At 44.3% G+C, this 16,418-nt stretch overlaps 1 protein-coding gene across 5 annotated transcripts in view; it reads left to right on the top strand.

The window, feature by feature from the left end:
- The window catches only part of SPNS3 (SPNS lysolipid transporter 3, sphingosine-1-phosphate (putative)), a 70,303-nt gene extending 54,206 nt beyond the window's left edge, over positions 1–16,097 (top strand). Inside the window, exons 11-13 of one of the 5 annotated variants that reach the window (XR_013923673.1) lie at positions 1,667–1,734; positions 1,820–1,871; positions 1,968–9,339. Coding sequence is in view for 3 of the 5 variants with exons in the window: in XM_080365021.1 (XP_080221147.1) it covers positions 9,347–9,445 (99 nt within the window). In the remaining 2 variants the exon portion in view is untranslated. The other 4 variants (XR_013923674.1, XM_080365023.1, XM_080365021.1 and 1 more) reach the window with 4 other exon arrangements.
- The last annotated feature ends 321 nt before the right edge of the window (positions 16,098–16,418 follow it).

Here is a 16,418-nt window from a genome sequence, read left to right as displayed (position 1 = left end):
TAAGGTGCTCTTTGCACAAACCTGTTTAGAAAGATTTTAAGAGGGCTCCAAAGGAGATGCTGGTAATTAAAATGCTAATTAAAAATGTTCCCAATGGTATTCACTGATAGTGTTGCCAGAGCAGGTGAGATTTCAATTATCTTGCTATTCCTTTTGGAACTAGAAAAATGTCCTGCGGTGAGTTAAGATGGAGTACCTAAGGCATGCTTATTTCATAGCGTTTAAGTGCCGACTTGCCTCCAGATGCTTTCAGTTTCTCTTTTTCATCTTAAAAAAAAAAAAAAAAAAGGTTGTTCTGACAATTCTGAATGTACAGAACAGCCACCGAGGGAACCTGAAGCCTCTTAGCCTCCCAAGGGAGTGAGTGAGGCTGCATGTCTTCCACACCGGCTGCTTCCTGAGCCCACCTCACCGTATATACTCACTGCCTTTGCTCAGAGTGGAGTTGGGGAGAAGACAGTTCTGAAAGGCTTTGAAATAACAGCGCCAGAGCAGGGGGGGTGGTGTCAGCAAAGGGCCAACCGAGAGTGCCATCTTCAAAGTCCGGTCTGCACAGACACCAAAGCAAAGCTTTCAGCTGCTCAGTTCTTACAGCCTGAACCAGCAGAAAACAGGTGAGTTTTCTCAGGAGGGCTCGCTGCTCTGCAGTTTCCATTGGCAGGAGTTTAAACATGCTCAGTGCCATAACCGAGAAGTAGGAAATGGCCCACAAAGGCAGGACTATAACAAAAAGAAAGCTGGAGACGGAGCAATCAAGGGAGAGATGACTGCAGTAGAGGCAGATAGCATGGATCCACACAAAGGAGAAACGGGGCTGCCAGATGTCTGATTAAAAGATGTGCTATAGTTAGGTGGAAAGCTGTTGGCTTCCACACAGGAATACCAGGACAAAGGCTTGATGGCCTCTGCCTCTTGAGCATGGTGATCTCTGTAACTAAGGGATGCGGAAGTTTCACCGATTTTTGTTGACTAGATCCTGTACCATGAAGGATGTGAAAGGGAATTCTATGTAGCATGGTATGTAATTTTAAATTTTAGAAAAATGTATTTTCTGTAGCTAAGATGAATCCTGCTTCCAGCCTTCCTCTGAGAGGGTGTCTTTCATGCCAGATGAAGTATTTTCTGAGTCAGCATCTTTTAATGGTGTAGTATGCAACAGGTGGTGATGGAAGCTAATGATGGTGCGTAGAAAAAGCATTCAGGAAGGATTTGACAGATAAGAAAGAAAGGTAAAAGTGGAAGAAAGTGAACATATGCTAAACCAGCGTGTCTGAAACTAATGTGATGTAAAATGACTCAAGCTAATGAAGCTTTTCATGAAATAAATGTCTGCTAAACTCTAGCTGGAATACTGCACTGCCTCTTTCTTATATCCCAGTAATTTGTATTCCTCTAATACTTACATGTAAGAGTGGAGAATGTTATAATTGCTATTCAAACATGGTTTTACTTCACACTTCGCAATAACCCCAGGCTGTGTTTGTCTTTTAAAAAGTATAATGTCTCTGAGACTCCTTTTTTAAATGGTGTAGTAAGTTTGGAGACAATTTAGATCAGTTTATAAAAGCAGTGTTTAATAAGTGTCTGTTACTGGTTGCATTTTACAGGTAAATAAAACATTGCAGTCTGATGCTTAACATATACTTATATTTATATACAGAGAGAGAGAGAGAGAGAGAGAAAATACAGTACTAAGAAGACAGTTGGAATTGAGGCAGTGGAATAGCTGTAGTGGTAAGATACACCTGTACCCCCTCAGCCAAGATATGGCGAGTGAGAAATTTGCGTGCATCACTCAAATACCAAAATTATTCAGCAGAGGTCGTTCCTGAATGGTTGTGACCACCTGCTCTGAAGAGGAGACAAATAAGGCAAGAGTGAAAGTGCTGCATTTAAGCAGTGCCTGATAGAAAAAGATTCTCTAAAACTTTGCTGCTCTATCTCAACAAAGATGACGTGTTTTACAGGCTTCCCCCACCCTCCTTCATAGTGAAAGAGCAAGGACTCATGAGAGGATGAAATCACAGAAGGCTATGAAGTTAAAATCAAAGCTGTTTTGTCCTTGCACAACTGGCTTGTCTGTCCAAGACAACTCTGTCATCCAAAACTATCATAAGACTTCCTGAAGCAAAGCATTTCCCACTGCCAAAATCCAGCCAAAAGAGGAGACCGCCGGATACCTTCCTGTGTACCAGAAGTACTGAGAGTGAACTACAAAGAAACATTTCCAAAGGTTTCTGGTGGGCAACAAGAAAAGAAATCCATGAGATGAACAACAGTTCCTTTGAAGTTTCTTAGGTAACTGTTTTAAGATTAGACAGTAGTTTTAAACCCTGTACAGTGTTTCTTGCATTTTTTCCTGAAGTAACCCAGGCTGGTCCCTGCAGGAGGCAAGATACTAGTTTTTTGCTGGTCGGAGCTGATAAACTTACTCCTGCGTCTCCCCTGATTGAAGATGCTGCCAAAATTACAGTGAAAGCAAGATTTTTTTGTTAATATCTGCAAAAAATGCTGATACGCAGCGGTGTTCTACAGCTTGAGACTAACATTGAATTGTTTCATATTGTCACGGCCTGGTTGGACAAGGTGCAAGATCTCACTTTAAATGGAAGTAACACTTGAGGAGTATACAGATTTAACCACTGGACAGCTCATTGCACAATCCCTAGGAGCTCTCTAAAGACATGCTGAGTTTTCCAAAATATTTTGTATCTTCAGTTGAGATTGTTACACTTTTGGCCAGCATTCCTGCAGGGTGGATATACTGTGCCGAGTAGTTTGGAAAATCTGGTCACTTACTAATTGGGGAAGGGAGGCGGAGGGAACTGAGTCTTGACCATTGCTTCCAAGCAGTTGGAGCTTGAGAAAAGCATCCTCTTACTTGAGTTTTACGTGGTGCTCGGAAGGGCCATCTGGCTTTCTGTGACAGCAGAAGGGACATAGGGAACACGACAAAGCATCTATTGGCCAGGCGCAGCTCCTGCTTCTCAAAAATCTAATCCAGTGAAAATCAGCTTTAGAGGTATTTTTGTAGAGCTTCAATGGCAACAAGCCCATTTTCTGTATTACAGGATAAAATGCATAATAAAGAACACATGTTGATTACTTTTAAAAATAAATATAGTGGCCTGAAGTAGAAAGGGAATTACTTAAAGGGGAAGATGAAATATGAATGACGATTCATTTCCATAGGTGGCTGGAGTGTGTCTGTTGAAAATAAACAATCATGTGTGCAGGGAGACTTGACAAACCCAGCCAAGGGTGTTTACTGAGCACACCGGTTTAAAAAATAAGAGTCTTGATCTGCTCTGTGGCAGAAGGGCTTGTATTGATAAGAGGCAAAGGAAAGATACATCCACCTGCTTTTAAAGAGAAGACACTGAACTGGCTAGAAGGGAATGAAATAGCTCTGCGCTCCTGGCAAGCTAAGGGTGGTTATTTTAGCATCACTGTGTGAGTCTGTCTGTCTCGCTGCAGGGTAGGAATTGCTCACTTGTGTGATCAAGTCCAGTTTAACTCCTGGCCTAGCACTGCTGGAGTGGCACCTCTGAATTCTCCGTGTCACTGAGAAGCTCCCACTGAGAGACGCTCAGGGGTAGCAGTGCATTCATTACAATACGTCTCCTTAAAACTGTCATTCGGAGTGCTGCTAGGCAATGCAGTTAAACATGGAATTTAATTACATTGCACCTCCAAAAAGTCCCATGAAAATTAATAATGTTACATTACGTTTGTACAGCAGAAACCAGAAGAGGGATGTTAAACTCCTGTCACTAACATCCACACCCTAACCATTTCAGAATCCTGGTCTCTTTGAATGGGTAGGGAAGGAGCAGCAGGTATTCAGCATTGATCTCTCTGCAGGAAAACTGCTGAAACCAGAAGGGTAGCTTTTAATACGTAACTTACATATTTTACATGCTTGTGAACTATATCTTGGGCTACGTACTTTGCCTATATTCAGCATACCTTCATCAATCACTTTATGTTGCACTTGCATTACTCCTATTTTAAAATTTCATCAAACACACAGTCTTGTCAAATATTAACTTTTCTAATGTTTTATGAAGGCACATGGTGCTCAGACATCCTTATTTTCTAGTTTAAAAAGGCTCTCAGTGTTACAGGGGACTTTAATTATGCTGATTACTCCTTTAATAGCAACCATGTGTTCTCTCTCATTTTAATTTAGACCACTGCAAACTTATTTCAGTCTCTGCTCAACCACAGGTAGTTTTCTAAGTCTTGTAAGAGCTCGCAGTTTTTTAGCTAGGCTTCTCAGTTATTTTCTGTTTGTATGTCTTCTCTAGTAATAAATACGTTATTGTAAGTGACAAATACTGTAATGCAGCAAATGCTGCTTTGTTTAGGAAGCATTTCTGGTTTGTCATGCTCAGGATATTACTAACTAGAGTCTCCAGCAACAGTTCTGCCTTGCAATGCTCAAGGCTGGGTTTAGATATACCAAAAAAAAACCCTGAAGACAGATTTCTGTATCTGTAGAGAAATAGCAAGTCAAACAGTTTCCAGCTCTCAGCCACCTGTATGAGATAGAAAGTGTAAGAAGTGTTATGGAACAAAGAACAGTCCTGGGAGGGAAGAAAAACAAAGCATCCTTCAGGCTGTGTATCTCTCTAGCTACGAGAAGACTGCTGCCTCCAGAAGGGAACGCTGGCGATGGTGTTGGTAAGTTTTTGTTTGTTAACTAGGCTTTGAATGAGTTGTTTGGCCTGTGACTACTTCATCTTGAATACAAAAGCTGAAGATAAAATGTGCAGTTGTCTGTCACGTGTTTGGGAGGTGACCTTGCTGGCGTTTATGCAAAAAGAGTGCACTGGTTCACGTATAACCTCCACGCCCCCACTGGTTTCTGTCCCACATTAAACTGGACGCTTTCTTGGCTATTGCTTGCTCGGGTCTCAGGGAGCTTTCCTTTAGGGAGAGGGGCCTGGAGTGGGACAGTGCTGTTGCTCTCAGTTATGTTTTGCTTATGCTTTGTTGAAAAGTAATACTTAATGAGTAGTACAATGAAAGAGGAAAATTAATGTGCACTTTGAAGGGGCACACAACCAGTTTGCCATTTGTCAGCTAAAAGAGTGATCTCTGTGCACAGCACTTTTTGTCATCTACATGGGGCCGGGGGTTGTCAGTTACAGGCTGGCTGAATGTGCCTTTGTCATCGCCTTTGGTTTTGCAAAGCACCGCGAGCGCCTGTGGTGCTGACCCATTCATCTGCAACGGGTGTCAAACCACCGCTGCGCTGCCCGCTCGGCCATAGCGATACCTGCGCTGCCGTGGCTTGCCTGCCCTTCAAGGGCACGCTGCTCCAGGCCTCCTACTGCTGACAGCTTTGAAGCCCTAATATCGTATGAGAAATAACAGTATCGGTGCTGAACCAAGAGCCCTAAAAATGGAGAAACCAAGTGTGGAGAGAGAGCAGCCGTGCGTGTGTGTTTTATCTGTGGTCTGCAGCGTGTCCTCCGTAAGGCTTAGTCGTGAAAACTGTATTGGATCACATATTCTTTGCCAATGCCAGATTGTTTCCTATAATCTTTTTTTCTTTAAATGCCATGTCTGCTTATAGCTTTTAATTATCTTACTTAAGCGTATCTGTAGCTTTAGTAAACAGCTTTGTGGATTTTGCATTAAATTTATTATTTTCCCGATACTCATCATTCTTATTTTAATGTTGTCATACAACTCTGATGTGTTACCCTAAATACTTCCACATATACCTTTCAAACCCTTCTAGCTCTCCCCTGATAACAAATCACTCTAGTCCTTTTAATTATATTTACAGTTGGCGTATTTACTTTGTCTGTGCTGCTATAGGACTGTCAGAATTTTCAGCAGTAATCTTCCTCGGACTACAGCTATCAAAACAGCCTGCCAGTCTCCCATCTGCTAGGGAGCATTCCTGTCATGTGTTGATTGTTGTCAATAGGTTGTGTTCGAGAATTAGGATATTGCCCAAAATCCTTGTTTGGCTGACAAGCCCATTTTCTGTAACATCTTGTTTAACTTCTGCTGTAAGCGAAATTATCTAAATAAGAATATGGCACGCAACTGAAAGCATCGCACGCTGCATATGGTACGGCCTTTGTTGAACTGTTTCCTCCCCAAAGTACTCGTCTAATAATTGAAGGGCTGGTTGTGGTGGTTTGGGAATCTCTTCCCATTGAGATAATTATTGGGTTTTTATATCCTTGTGATTTACCAGAGACTTGCTCTGAGCATAATTTTCTGTAATGAAGTGCAGGCACAAATCAAAATGCTTTCGCTTATGAGTGACAGCAAGGTTGTGGAAAGTCACGTAGTGAATGGAATAACGTAAAAAGAAAACAGGACGTTTCTCAGCTCCGTAAGCTCGGGGTCCCCTGTGCAACTGGGCAGAAGGCTGGAGAAGCTCTCAGAGTGGCTTGTCTGTGCTTTCCCAGCGTGGAGCATGATGAAGTGGCTGGTATATGGACTGCTTTCTGCTGGCTGCGTGAGATTAGCTGGTGGAGCAGGCTGAAGAGAACAAGATGCAATAGCTGTGGTGTGGCAGCTGCTCCAGCCCTGTGTATGTCTCGCCAGGTAAGCTATCACTGCGAGGCTCGCTCTCTCTTTTTTTTTTTTTTTTTTTTCCCCACACACACCCCTGCCCCCCCTCTAATAATGAAGAATAATAGATAACTGGAGATTACGTTGCTGTCTGCTTCATCGTGAAAAAGGACTCAAAGCCAGCTTTTCCACAATAATTCACCCGTGTGCCAGCTGATGCATGCTGCTCTAGATATGCTGTCGTTTAACAACGGGAGGGAAGATGCTGCTGCTGGTGGCTGCCTGGGGAAATCCAGTAGAATCCAGGGTTCCTAGGCTTTTTTAAGACAAACTACCAATTTTATTGTGTTTTCTCACCTACTGGAGGAAGGTGATGCTTCCTGTTCAGAGGCATGACACCCACCTAGAGTTTGCAAAGGGGTCTAATACGCTGCTTTAGTAGAAAGGACTCCAGCTGTGGAGTCTCTTATGGTTAATGTGAGGCAGGTCCTCTCCAGACAGAATTACCAGAAATGGATTTCCATTTTTGGTTCTGCCACAGACAACCTACACAAATATTCTACACATTGTTCAGCATGTTGAACGGAAAGATCGCTCTGTGCCTAACAGGAGGCCGCAGCGCTATTGCTACACCTTGTTGCCACTTTAATCTTAACTGCCACCTTTAAGCTTTCTGTAAGCTAGCTGGTTGCAACAAACCCAAGCTTCTGCTAAAACTTGTCTCAGGTAAATGCTGAAAAGTGAATTTTAATGATTGTGTAAAAAAAAAAAAAAGTTTGAAACTTGCTGCTATTATCGGGCAGTGAATATGGGTAGTAGAGCTGTTTTCCTAGCAGGTAGGTGATGTAAAACTATTAGACTCCATTACAAACTCTGTCACTACACCGATGCTCATCCCACTTGGGCTTCTAGCAGTAATCCCCACCGTGAATGCCATCAGGCTGAACGAAAAGATTCCCGTTAGCACTCATGTAGCTTTTGCAACTTCAAAGTCTCTAATCGTGTGCTGCTGAGGTGGGTCGCTAGTCCTCTGAATCCTGCAGGGACAGCACTAACGTGTTTCTGTAGCAGATAAAGGCGCCTGAGGCGAATGCAAGTAGGACCGTTCCCCAGTCACGTTTTTAATTGCTTTGCCCTGGATCCAGCTTAATTTTGACTCTTATCATAGTGCCATAAATTAAATATTGGAGATTTGACAGCTCCCTACTGGGCACATTTGCATCGGTTTCAACAACAGGGCAACGCAAGCGTGCCTTCTGTTAGGCTGATGGCTCTTGAAATGAGTTGGGCATCCTTACCTGCCTGAAGGCTGTGTTGGTGTATTAATTCTGTCGGGGTGAAGGGCGCTGGTACCTATCTTACTGAGTTCGCACCGTGCAAAGCATCTTCTGATTGAGCTGTCAATATGCAGGCTGCTCCTTACTTGTCAGGCTTGTCTTTGAACTCCGTGAATTTGTAACAACCTGGAGGAGAACGGCACTGCATAGTCTGAGCGGAGCCTGGGCACATCCTAACCACTGTGTGGGTGAAGAGTTACGGCTGCAGTGAAAGTGCTCTCCAGAGTGCATTGTTTATCCAACTCTCTCTCTATTAGTTGCTAAAAATTCACTGCTGCCGTCAAACCTCTGGCTGGTGAAGGGAGCTGGAATGTCTTGCAGTGATCCCCAGCATGCGGGATGATAACTGATGGCCTGTCTGTTGGTGAAGTATGAGCTATTTTGGGAAGCAGAGCAGTAGCACTGTCTTGTTTGTAGGAGACCAGCCCGTACCTGGCACTGAAGGATGTCTAACCCAAGTTGGTGCCTCAGGATAGAGAAAGGGTGATAATGTGAATTAAAAAATGGAACAGTTACTTTTGCAGTCTTCCTCTAATGTTAGACTGATCACTCAAAAGAGAAAAAAAAATAAATTTGCATTACAGACTTGGGTTAAAAAGTGGAGAGACTGTTCTGTGTCGTGTATAAGCTTTTGTTGGTTTTTTTTTGCACTGACAGTTGCACAAATTTGCACAGATTGCACTGACAATCTCAGTGCAAAGGAGAATTAGATTAATCTCTTGATTTAACCTGGTTGTCATCATGCAATCTCTCTGAAAGATTGCAGTGCAGCTTCCTCGATCTTTAGTTGACTTTTTCTCTCTGCAGCAGCTTCTCTTTATGCCGCAGGTCAATGGTGCTGCTTCAGGATTGAACCAATTGCAATGCTTTGTTAAATCAAGGTTTTGTTCGCCAGGGAAATGACATCACATGGCAGAGAACTGATTGCTGTCCTGGGCTCTTTTGTGTTACCCGTTACTGCTTACTGATAAAATGTTGGATGCCACTCCATGAGACTGCTTCTGAAGCAGTCCAAACAATTTCATTGTCTGACATCAGCTTTAAATGTTATTTCCTGGACAGCATCCGAGTAATTTAAAAAAAACAAAAAAACCAAAAAAAACCCACCTAACAACCCCCAAAATTAGATTTCAGGACTCTTCAATTATATTAAAAAGCTCTGCTCAGGAAGAGGAGGGCTGGCATTCTAGAGCACAGTTCAGCACATCATTTGTGTGGATTTGTCTTTTGGATTTAACCAAAACTTTTTTCTTTAATTTTGTTTTTAAGTTTCTGAGATTAACTCACGGGTGAAAGCTGGTCTCTACCCCTGCCTAGAGTGGATCTAGGGTCAAATCTATGGTCAAGAAGAGAAACAGCATGAGTTTAAACCAGGATTTTCTGTCTAGTACCCTAGTTAGTAGCAAAGTGGCTGCTTTGGGTTGAAGCTGCTTTTTTGGCATTAAGAAGCCTTCATTTTATTTCAGGTCAGGATTGGAAGCAAACATGCAAATCTGGACACGTGTGAAGCTGAATTCCACATAGTTAATGTTGCTGAGGCCCTGCGTAGAGACAAATGGTACTGACTGTTGGAGTGGTCTTTTTCTTTCGGTAGAATAAAAAGGGTTAAAACCAGATGGTCAAACCCCTGGTGTATCTAGAACCATCAGCCCGAGACTTAATACCTTACCCCCTGCACCACCAGGTATGTAAATAGTTAACAAGAGACTTTCTGCTTTGTGGAATGTGCGCTGTTAGGTGTCTGTACCTGCTTTTCTGCTCTAATCAAGAAGAAATTCATACCTGTCAGATACAACGTTTATTGTGTCATGAGCTTACTGTACCTCTGGCTCATGCTGATTGCATAGAAGGAATCCTTCCATGCATAAGTGGCTTGAATGCTGCCTGTCCAGGCACACTTGTGTCATTTTAATACAGTTAATAATAATAGCAATTTAGGAGAGAGAGCGTTTCAAAATATGTCTGCCCCTCTAACTGTGGTTTGGAGAATAAACGCACCCTTTTCTAGGGCTGTATTATCTAACAACTATCTACTGCAGGTGTTCTTCCATTAAGCATCGGGGCTCGAGTAGCTTGTAGGTCTGCCCTGTTTTGCTCTTTACAAGCCTTCTGCTATCTGCTCCCTCTGTTTTCGCAGAAGGATGTAGGAGTTACGTTACCAAGAGCACAGCAGTGGTGTTTGGCATCAGTGTTACGAAGATGCCTTTTCCATGACCCTAGATACGTGCCAGGTATCTTCAGTGATGTGACATACAGGCTATTGAGCCCTCTGGAAAACTGCCTTTAAAGGATCTCTAACTGCAAACCCTCTGGATGGGTTTGGAGGGTGATACGTTTTTCCGTATGAACCTTGGAAAATTTGAGACCTTTAGAAGAATTAATTGCTGTTAATTTGTTGTGCTAACAGTGACAATTGACTTCAGCTTCACAGAAGAGCTGGGCAAAGCAACGCTTCCTCTCGTGCATAGCAAGTATTTTCTTTGATCTTTATGACTTCCAGTGTGCCGTAACATCTAGATACTCCCGAGCTCTTCTCCCATTACTGCTAAACTTCTGCCATCCTATGAATGTGCGGTTGTGAGCCTCAGGGGTTTGCATGAGACTTTGATGTTGAACGTCAGAGCACTCCTCCAGCCAAGCTCCTCTCTCTGGGTGCTTCGTGCTCCCCAGCAGATGGTACTTGTTGGCCTGCACTGTTCGACTTAGGCATTTACCAAGCTCTTGTGCTCGTCGCATGCAGGTTGCTTTCAGTGGGAGTAAGACAGAGTGCTGTCCTGAAGGGAACAGAATCAAATATAAATGAAGCAGAAGGCACAGCGGGAAGCAGGCTGAAAGCTCGAGCTGTACCAGTGCGCTTTGGAGAGCTGCCTGCTGACTAGTGAAATAGCCCATCTAGTCATAGGAGGGAGGGCCGCTTTCCCCTTCTCCAGAGCACGGAGTATTTACATCTTCTTCAAACACATTTAAAGGACAAAGTTAGATGGAAATACCTCCAGTTCCCTTCTGACATGTGCTTATCTGAGGCTGCCTCTGCTTCTCTGTGGGAAAGGCTGCACTTCCAGGATTGCACCTCACTGATGAAAACTCACATTATATCGCTGTCAGCCAGCAAACAAAACCAGTCTGTGTTGTATGCCTCTATCACGCATCTTGCCTTGCAAACAGGGGAAAGATGTGGCCTGGTACACGTTAAATACGCTCTCAGCTCTAGTGCGATACTGTATCTGCCTGAAGTGTTTAACAACTGAGAACACAAAGTTTAGTGCTTCATTCATGATTAATAACACCTGAGGGGTTTGGGGTGCTTTTGGCGATGGAATGATGTATCGTCACATGTAGGATACAGTGTTGGATCCAGTCTGGATTGCTAGACAAAGGCATGCCTGTGCTAAGGTTGTGAAATAAAGCTGCTTTTCTTACGGAAGAGAGAAGCAACTACCTTGAGAGTGCAAATCCTTCTAGTCCCTGACTGTTCAGCCACTGGCAGTAGCTGGCACGCTCAGACAGCAGCCATGGTGGAGTCCAAAGGCTGAGAAGGTCACAGAAAGTGCAGGGAAGCCTTATTTATCTTGTCAGGCATGCACTCAAAACTAGCCCTGCTTTTGCCGGCTCTGCAGTTCAGTATGGAGGCAAAATGGATGGGAGACATCTGATGCCCTTTATTGGCATCAGATTTATTGGATAAAATGCCATGCTGAATATAGAGCTGTTATTTGCAAATATGCTGTTTTCTGCTACTCCAACTGCAGCTGAAGTTTGTTTCTCGCTTTAAACTGTTTTCCAGTGTTGATGGATTTGGTTTGACCTTCCATAAGTCCTAGTTCTAGTGGTAAATTCTAGTTTTAAGTACCCCTGTCACCAGTCAGCAATGTCTGTTGTTCCCTGCCCGCCACCTGAGGCAGTCCGTACTCCAAAATGGACATGCTTGTGCAGCAGGCTTAGGAGGAGACAAACCACCTGTAACTGGTACCAGTTACCAAATGCTGACTGAGCAAGTTCACAGTGCTTAACTAGTGCTTAACTGCTACTTAAATGTGTGGAGAAAACATACAACCCACTCCTTTCCTCTTGCTACTCCCTCCCATCCCCCAAACAAACCAGCCCACAAACTGTCCGTTGCTGCTTTGCAGGTACTTGCATACCCCTGACTGCCAGATCTGTTCATGCCTCAGAATCCTAATCCATCTGCCTCCAAAACCAGAGGTCGGAATGAATATTTTGCTGTGTTGGAAAATGTAATTTAGAGTTGCATTTCATCAAGTATTCTTCAGTTGCCAGGTCCAGTCTCATCATCCAGAGTCGTACCTTCTACTTTACTAGGATGAAATTGCTAACCTGTGGCCAGAGATTTGAGTAATTCTGGAGGCAGAGGGCACAGGCAGCAATAGAGGCATGGGTCGCGATTGCATCGGCCTTATTTCAGTTTTAAGTGTGGTGGGTTGACCCTGGCTAGAGGCCAAGTGCCCACCACAACCGTGGTGTCAGTGCCCTCCTCAGCCAGGCAGGGGAGAGAAAATATAACAAATGGCCCGTGGGTGGAGATAAGGACGGGGAGATCACTCAGCAACTACCCTCACGGGCAAAACAGACTTGACTGGGGGAAATTAGTTTAATTTATTACCATTCAAATCAGAGTAGAATAATGAGAAAGAAACCCAAATCTTAAAAACACCATCCCCCCACCCCTCCCTTCTTCATGGGCTCAACTTCACTCCCGATTTTTCTAATCCCTCCCCACCAGCAGCGCAGAGGGACAGGGAATGGGGGTTACGGTCGGTTCATCATGTGCTGTCTCTGCCGCTTCTTCCTCCTCACACTGTTCCCCTGCCCCGGCTTGGGGCCCTCCCCGGGCTGCGGGGGGGGTGGGGATCTGCTCCCCCGTGGGCTCCATGGGCCGGGGGCACAGCCTGCCTGGCCGGGGGCTGCCCATGGGCTGGGGGGAATGTCTGCTCCGGGGTCTGGAGCCCCTCCGGCTCTGGCCTGGGGGCTGCGGGGCTGCTGCTCTCCCATCTCGCTCCTCTCTGGCTGCAGTTGCACAGGTTTTTCCCCCCTTCTTAAATCTGTTACCCCGAGGCGCTGCCGCCATCGCTGCTGGGCTCGGCCTCGGCCGGCGGCGGGTCCGTGGGAGCCGGCTGGCATCGGCTCTGTTGGGCATGAGCTCCTCACAGAAGCCACCCCTGTAGCCCCCTGGCTACCAAAAGCTTGCCATGCAAACCAAATACATTGTCAGGCAAAAAGAACCTTTTTTCCTGTTTCTAAAAAGAAAATATGTGCTGGGTTTGAATCTTTTTAATAGCAGCATGGTAAATGGATTAAAAATAAAAATTAGTTTTTCAGTGACTTCATTTCACCATTATACTGGTGACTTTATTTTTTTTTTTTTTTTTAGCCACAACAATCTGGCAAGGTTCTGCCTTCCCTGTTACACTGAAGGGTTGCAGACAAAATGTGTCAGACAAGCTTATTCATGCTAATGACAGCCATCCGTCTTGTCTAACCAGCAAAGTGCTCTCCTTGCACAGTTTTAATTTAAATCCATGGAAAAAGCCTTTCTCTGCTGAGTAATGTCAAAGGCCTCCTCACCACTATTTTTTTGCCTTCATCTTTCATTCTCTAGTAGCATAGGTGCATCTCTTTCCTTTTTGCTTTAGTGAGTTTCGATGATTTTGACCTATGAATGGCAAGGGTACTAGAAACTTGACCTTCTAATGCAAATCATATCACATTACCCCATCATTTTTCCATTCGGACAGCAAAGCGTTTGCTTATACATGCGGCCTCATCCACCTGTGTGGTAGAACAGCTTTGTGCTTTTTAAAATTTCTTTGGTTTCTATTTTTTCTGACTTCATAATTTTTATTCATTAATTTTTGGTTAAGATTTGAAGCCTTGGCAAGTATTGCTGGCAAAGTAGGTTTTGGTGAAGATGAGGAAAGCACTTTAGAAATCTAGACTCATTTTGGTACTGATTTATCTGAGTGAGCGATAGTCAAATTCACCTTCTGTTTTTGCTTCCCACAGGCTCACCACATGGGGGTTGGGATGGGGACTGCTTTGAGAGGCAGGCCCTCTGCAGTGCTGGGGAGCAGTATGAAAGCTCGTGAGTGTCTGAGATGTGGAGAATCTAAATGTGTGGAGAGTGGTGCTTGTTATCTCAACAGATGACTCTTGCCTGTGCATTGCTTGTGTGGCTGCTCAGTCATTAAGTATAACATAAAAGCAATTCTTCTCATAGGGAGGCATAGAGGGTTCCTGCTGTGATTGTTCTGAAGGGAAAGATTTTTTTCATTCTGCTAATGATATTGGCATTCCCAAATTCTTCATCAGTATGCAGAGGGTGAAGGGAAAAATCAGTATTTTTTAAGATCTGCCTTGTGATTAAGATTCTGATGAGTCGCTCCGAGGCCACAGGTAAGTTGGCACCACAGCAATCGAGTGTTTGCAAACAGCAGCAGCAGCGGGAATGTCTGGGTCAGACCATCACTAAAGAGGTGCCCATCCAACGAGCTGTAGAAGCTGCTTGACTAGTTGTAAGCGACTGTTGCCTCCTGTGCATAAGGGTGCCCCTACAAGGCTGCAGACCTTTTCCCATTGAGCTGTTGGGCAAGCTAAGAGGTGATTTCGGCCCAAACTGGCCGGCATACCAGGGGCATGGCAAATGCCAAAATGCTGTTATCACGAAGGTTGGTATCCTCTTGCTTTGCAGGAGAAATTATTAAATCATTTCATAGTCTCCCAATGAGTTTCACAGGTCTCTTTTGTTCTACCCAGAAAGACTTGTATTTTCCTACAGTTGATGGGGAATTAAAATAAGATGGAAAAAAACCTTGTGGGTCAAGATAAAGGCAGTTTAATGAAGCAATAGCAAAAGTTGCATGCGTGGAAATGAAGGAAGAACAGAAGCTGTTATTCTCTACTTCCCAGCAGCAGGCAATATTCAGCCACTTCCTGGGAAACAAGCCTTCAATACACATAGCAGTTGCTCCAGAAGGCAAATGTCATAAATAACGAATGCCCCCCTTTCCTCCTCCTTTCTCTTAGCTTTTATATCTGGGCAGACACTATATGGTATGGAATATCCCGTTGGTCGCTTTGGCTCAGCTGTCCTGGCTGTGCCCCCTCCCAAGACCTTGCCCACCCCAGCCTACTGGTGTGGGGGGGAGGTTGGAGAGGCAGCCTGGATGCAGGAGCCGAAGCACTGGAGTGTTACCACCATCTTTCCAGCCACCGAGACAAGCACAGCCCTGTGAGAGCTGCTGCAGGGCTCGGCCAGCCCCAGTGCAGGGAAACTGACCCTGGAGCAGCTCGGAGTAGCGCTGAGCGGAGAGCTATGGGTTGTGCCTCAGTAGCACACAGAGGAGTGAGCACGGTGCTCCAGGAGGCACGGTAACTCGGTGATTCACTCCCTTGAGTAGCCATCTGCTGGGTCAGTGCCGCAGTGCAAAGCTGCTCTGAGTTAGGGGAGAGCAGCACAACAAAGCAATGTCTCTGCTGTCTTGTCACTGTCCAGTTCTTGGGGGGAGGGGGAGAAACCCAAACCCCATCCCCCAACCCCTGAGAGAGTGTCTTCTTTCCTCGCATGCAGAAGTTGGGCTCTTCCTCGTCAGTGAAGTGTTCACAGCTGGTATCTGAGTAAAGAAAATGCAGTTGCCTGCTACACAATTTTTGTTTAATCTCCACAGCAGTGATCAGACAGAGCTCTTCAGTTTCTCCTTTGCCACTTAAAAGCTTAATTATATCCAGACAAAGACTATGCTGGAAGGACAGCTGTTGTGGAAAAAGCCCAAACAGTAAAGACATTATTAGATGTGTTTAAACACGGGGAGCTTTAGCCATTCTCTGTTATTCCTCTTACGTACGACTGCTTAATCCTGTTGTGCTGACCAGAAGATTTAAGACAGACCGAAACAGGAATTGCAAGGGGCTCCTAGGTTAGAGTGGTGATGCCAGGTATTCCTTGACAGCTTTATTTCCCTTAATCCCAGGGGAGGCTTGCAATAAGAAACACCATTGCTGTGCTCAATGCTAAACGCCTGACCCAGCTATACTGTCTTTCAAATTTACTGAGGAAAGAGTGAAGCAGTTTGCAAATAATTTTAGCTAAAAATGACAAAAGGAAAAAGGACAGCCTTTTAAAAAACCAAAGCATTTTGCTTTAAGCCTTCCAGTTGAAAACCTGACTTTTACCCAAGAAATGTAAAGTTTGAAATGGAAAAATTATCGGGGATTTTTATTTTTTTTTTTTAAGTCTAACATATTACAAAGGCGAAGGAAGACACTCCATGTGGGCTAGAGAGATGCTCTTTGGTTAAAAGCCAAAGGCTTTATTTCTGTGCACCTGGACAAACCCATCAACTTGTTTAACCCGAAGCTAAGGTCTGTTTTCCCACCCTGAAATTTCACTCTCCCACCCCACAAATGCGTATGTATGTCTAATTCTGCTATTGAAGTAAAAAAGAAATCCTTTATTTGCTTGTCTCTGGGTACATAGGACCTAAAGAAGTTAATCAGTTTTCATGTCATGCTGATACATGGTAC

The sequence above is a fragment of the Falco punctatus genome (genome assembly GCF_963210335.1).
Source record: "Falco punctatus genome assembly, chromosome: 1".
Taxonomy (NCBI): Eukaryota; Metazoa; Chordata; class Aves; order Falconiformes; family Falconidae; genus Falco; species Falco punctatus.
The sequence above is the reverse complement of the archived record's forward strand: the minus strand, read 5'-3'. Positions and strand labels throughout refer to the sequence as shown.